The following is a 5158-nucleotide window of genomic DNA, read 5'->3' on the forward strand; positions in this document are numbered from 1 at the left end:
GGGCCCCCTGAGCGCCTTCGGCGCTCAGGGGGGGGGGGGGGCCTTGGCCCCCATGGCCCCCCCCCCCTTGGGTACGTCACTGATAAGTTTGCGGTCGTGTGTGGTGACTTGTGAAGGAGTAATGAACATCATGTAAAAAAAAATCAAATTTCTATCACATCTAATTCATGGTGATGATCAGAACTTTTCGATACCCCCTCGTAATGCGATAAAAAATACGAGGCTGCAAAAATACCTACCCTTAAATTGGGCGCTTATCAACACACCATCAAGAGCCATGCAACGTCAGTTCCATAGGCGGCGGAACGGGGAGGGCACCGGGGCACCGTGTCCCCCTTTGATTTGGGCATTTTAACATTAGCCCTATGGGCGTTGCATGGAAAGAATGGGACCAAAAGTCGGCAGTGCCCCCCCCCCCCTTAATTGAAGGTGTTCCGCCGCTACTGATCAGTTCCCTTGATTTTAGGCACTGATTTCCTTAACTCGTGACCTCATCTTTCTTTCCAAAATTTCCAAAACACAGCGCTTTCGATTTCTTACACAATTACCTACATTTAATCAGACATGTCTACAAACCTACAATCATAATCCAATTAATACTATAAGGAAAAGTTAGAACCAACTCCTTCCACTTATTCCATCGATTTAATTGATCGAGTCTAAGAGCAGCGCCGTCATTGGCGGCATTTGACCGCACTTTGACCCCTGACAAGCCACTGCTCTGTTCAAAGCGCAATTACCTACCACGTAGATAGATGCTCTTACATACACTTCTGCACACAAATATACATACACACATACATACACAACCACCGGGTCAGCAGACCGGCCTACACATACAAACACAGGATGTGTGGGGTGCACCTTCATCGTAGGAACCACATGTCAGCAGGAGTTGACACACAAACTGTCAGCTTGGCGGTCGACAGCGGGTCCAACAGCGAGGCTGCCCATGGCGGCCCGCATCAGTCTGCAGGCTTGACAAAGTGGAGGACTTCTCAGGAGTCGGACCACCCACACCCACCGGCTAAAGACTTCTTAAACGCGCCGCTTTTGCGCCAGAGCTGCGACTCTGCCGGCGCCGGAAATTGAATCAGCCGCGGCGGCGGCGTCACGGTGGTTGGTCGTCGGATGCCGCTCGTTACGTCGGCACGCGTCACGAGCTGTGACGTCATCCACCATGACGCGCGCGTGCTGATGGGCGCAAGTGGTGAGACGAGCTGAAGATGGTCGTCAGACTGGTCGGTCAGCGCCGACCACTCGGAGACGGCGGCAGTCGGAGAATAATGCAAACGACGTGCCAGCTGCACACCCCGCCGCATCCACTCAGTCCAATCAACCGAGCTCTTCGCTTAGCGTAGAGGTCAAACTCTAAACAGCTGCACAGTGCACTACTAGTCTATGCCTCCCATCCACGCGATATGTCGGCACTTTCAATGGGCAGAGGCATGCTGCGTTTGAGTGCAAAAATTATGGGCATTATGCTAAAAATTAAGATCGCAGTTAGAGTTAGGACGAACTGCGCCTCTGCCGTGCTGCAGCTTCATCATTCTAAGCTACCTCTGCGCGATGCTGTGGGAAGTCTGGACCGATTCTTGATTACCCCGGGACAGAGGCTTTAGGACCTACACAGGAACTACGCGGTATAATTTGGTGCGGTCCATGTTTTGTCAGTTCGACTACACATCACCTGCTTCAAACGCCAACGCTCACACCGAGTGCCAGCTGTGGAACAGACGCAGGCCGATGCTGGCGGCCCTCACGCTGCTCCAGAGCATCTTGCCCCTGCCGAGGACCTCGGCCGAGCTCAGGAGCTCGTCGGTGTGTTTCTGCACCTCGCTCCAGGCGAACTGCACGTCTCGGGACTCGGTGTAACGCGAGCAGACCACGAAGCGTAGAACGTACGTCTCACCGGGCAGCATGGCCGGTACCATGTGGATCCGGCGAGCTCCGTTGATGCGCGCCAGCAGGTGGTCGTTGATCATGTTGCCGTATTTCTTCAGACGGAAGCAGACGAGACCCAGAGTGACGGGAGCGGCGACTTCGAAGCGATCGTCGCTGCGCACCAGCGCCTCGAACTCCTTCGCCAGCTTCACCTGGCGACGGATGTGCGCTCGAAGCCCGTCTGCGCCGTACAGACGCATGACAAACCACAGCTTCAGCGCCCGGAACCGGCGACTCAGCTGGATCGCCCAGTGCCGGTAGGAGGGCATCTCTGAGAACGGCGTTTTCAGGAACAGCGCGTTCACCTCGAACACGTCAGTGAGGTCTCTCGACCGCCTCACCCAGAGCGCCGAGCAGTCCAGATTAGTTAGCAGAAACTTGTGCGGGTTGAAGTTGAAGGAGGTCGCGTGCTCGATACCGTCAATGATGTGTCTGAACTCTGGGCAAACGCAGGCGGCGCCGGCGTATGCCGCGTCGATGTGCAGCCACAGTCCGAACCGTTCGCAGATCGGTCCCAGCTCGGTCAGGTTGTCGTAGGCGCACGACGCGGTGGTGCCCAGAGCGGCCAGCACGTAGAACGGGATGTTGCCCGCCCGCAGCTCTTCCTCCACCGCCTTGGTGAGCGTGTCGCCGCGCAATGACGCATTGCTGTCCGAGGGCAGAGTGCGGATGCGCAGGCCGGAGAGCAGACTGGCGCGGGTCACTGACGAGTGCGCCTGGTCGGAGGCGAACGCCACCAGCTTGGGCAGCAGGGCGGCCCTGTCCGGTGTCACCACCGGGTCGCCGTGCTCGTTGTGCACTGTTCCGTTCGCGCGCAGGAACTCGTTCACCTTGCAGGAGCGCGCCGCCAGCAGGGTGATCAGAGTGCTCTCACAGGCTGACCCCTGGATCACCCCGCCGCCGCCCCGGCCCGAGCTGAACATGAACTGCTCGGGAAGCTGCAGAAGCTGCGCCAGCCAGTCCATCATGATGACCTCCAGCTCGGTGCAGGCGGGCGCCGACGCCCAGGCGATGCCCACGCAGCCGAGGGCGTCCGAGAGCATGTCGGCTAGGAGGGCCGGGTAAGAGTTACCCACTGGGTAGTAGGCGTGGAACTGTGGAGAGTGCCAGTGCGACATGCCCGGCATGATGACTCGCTCGATGTCGGCCATCACGTCGTCCCAGGGCTCCGGTCGCTCGGGCGGCGCCGCCGGCACCAGGCGCCGCATATAGCCGGGCCGCACGTCCGGCGTGACGGGCCGATCGCGCACCGTCTCCTGGTAGTCGGCGATGTAGTCGACCAGCTGGTGGCCGGCGCGACGAAACTCGTCCGGACCCATGGCACAGTCTGCGCCGGGCGCACACCGCACTGCACACCTGACCTGGAGGTCAGCGAGGTCCCCTAACTGCCTACCACCGGCACACTCGCCTGTGGTTTCCGTTTTGCGGCAGCCCACCTTGCACCGATCGTTCCCCGGCGGATGCTGCGCTCTTTGTGCACGGTCCACACGGTCGCGTCAACCCCACCCCTTTTCACCACGGATCGCCGCGCAGGGGCACAGTAAACAGCGACCTTCGGCGGGGCCGGCGCCGGGCGCAGTGCCGCCGGAACCGGCGCGGCGCGGTCCTCTGCCTGTGCCCGGCTGACGTCATTTGACGTCACACACCGCACAGAGCTGCGGCGGGGGTGTAGCGGGTGGTAGGTGCCCTTGCACTCCTCACCCTCCACCCGGCAATCCCTTCGATCTTCCCTTCGAAACCACGGTCGAATTCGTAAATCGTCCATTCACGTGCTACAGTTTTATTAATGTTATTACCTATTTATCTTACTATGTATCTGCCGCGGCATTAGATCTTCACCTCCATAAATCACCCACGCACATTAATCACTTTTTGCACCTATTGGTAAGCAGTTGATGGTTGAATTTCCATGGGACCTACCGGGGAAATACGCTTTGATTTAAACGGTTTTCTTGCAAAGTACTTAACTTCCGTCGAATAAGATACAAACATTGCAAGATACATTATTTTGTTGCGGGTTATGCCGATGAAAGACAAAAAATTTACATTTTTTCTGTTTTTCCTTTCCCATTTTTTGCCTATAGCGGCTTCATGTTCTAATGGGAAACGAAACCGACCTGCGTCGAATTCAGACACAGCAATGGTCAGCTTGTCCCGGACTTGGAAACAAAAGGTCCAATAATGCGATAATAACCTTAGGCCATATAGACCTTTATATACCGTATAGAGAGGTCTATGATTAGGCCATTCTCTTTGCAGGATCCAGGGCGGCATTTGGGGCAAACGCCCCCCTGGGCCCCCCTCCCCGCAGCGCCCGAAATCGACAAAAATTTGCGTTTTTTTACAGTAAAACTAAATTCAACAACTTGTATCAGTAAAAGTTTGTTTTAACCCTATTAGTGGCAGGGGGGTTGTTTTTATCCACCCCTCAGGTTTTTCGGGAATATCTCCGAAACCGCTGAAGCTACGATGCTGAACTTTTCTGACTTTTCCTAAAACTAAATTGGGCACATTCCCTGAAAATTTCAAGTTCATAACTTTACCAGGGGCGGCTCCAGAGCACTGGGAATTGGGGGGTCCTATTCGTGAAGCGAGTCATTTGGGCGAAGATCACGATGCTGCACCAGTTTTACGAACAGTGAATGAAAGGTATCATGTGATAACATATACAGTTATTGTGCATCCTCTTTTGACACGTTTTTGCTATAATAGGCGGATCCAGGCGTCCAAAAAGGGGGGTTATGTTTTACCTCCCAACATAGGTGCCCTGACACCGCCTATGCACGACCAATACAATTGTAGTCGTTCTCTCATAAGAAAATTGTAACATAACAAGACCATTACCACCCTTTTTTAGAAACAGTACCAACAAAAACCTTATTTACTATACTTTTTGTGTACCCCCAATCTCAATGACCTGTATCCGCCTATGATTTTTGAAAATGCATATTTTTAGGATCCATGTGAATTCCTGGTTCATTTTCTATCGATCGGCAAAAGTTGCGTTAAGATTGGTTCAGAAACCTGGCCGTGATAAACAGTCTAAAATGTATCTGCAATTTGCCCGTTTTTACCCCCCTCTACCCCCCTATTGACATTTTTTAATTTTTATTTTTTTTAGAAATGTAGATCACGTTGAGCGAAATCGAATGCCGTTTGAATTTTGAAAATCGGCCCGTTAGATCTCGAGATATCAAGGGGGGTCGTAAACAGC

The 5158-nt window shown here is 54.3% G+C and overlaps 1 protein-coding gene across 1 annotated transcript; it reads right to left on the bottom strand.

Moving 5' to 3' along the window:
* Window positions 1–516: 516 nt before the first annotated feature.
* Window positions 517–3757, bottom strand: LOC122392032 (aromatic-L-amino-acid decarboxylase-like). The gene has a single exon (XM_043386452.1). The coding sequence runs from the start codon at window positions 3261–3263 to the stop codon at window positions 1710–1712; it is 1554 nt and encodes a 517-aa protein (XP_043242387.1). The 5' UTR covers window positions 3264–3757; the 3' UTR covers window positions 517–1709.
* Between the last annotated feature and the right edge of the window lie 1401 nt (window positions 3758–5158).

This window comes from Amphibalanus amphitrite, unplaced genomic scaffold (assembly GCF_019059575.1).
Source record: "Amphibalanus amphitrite isolate SeventyFive unplaced genomic scaffold, NRLGWU_Aamphi_draft 000466F_arrow, whole genome shotgun sequence".
Lineage (NCBI taxonomy): Eukaryota > Metazoa > Arthropoda > Thecostraca > Balanomorpha > Balanidae > Amphibalanus > Amphibalanus amphitrite.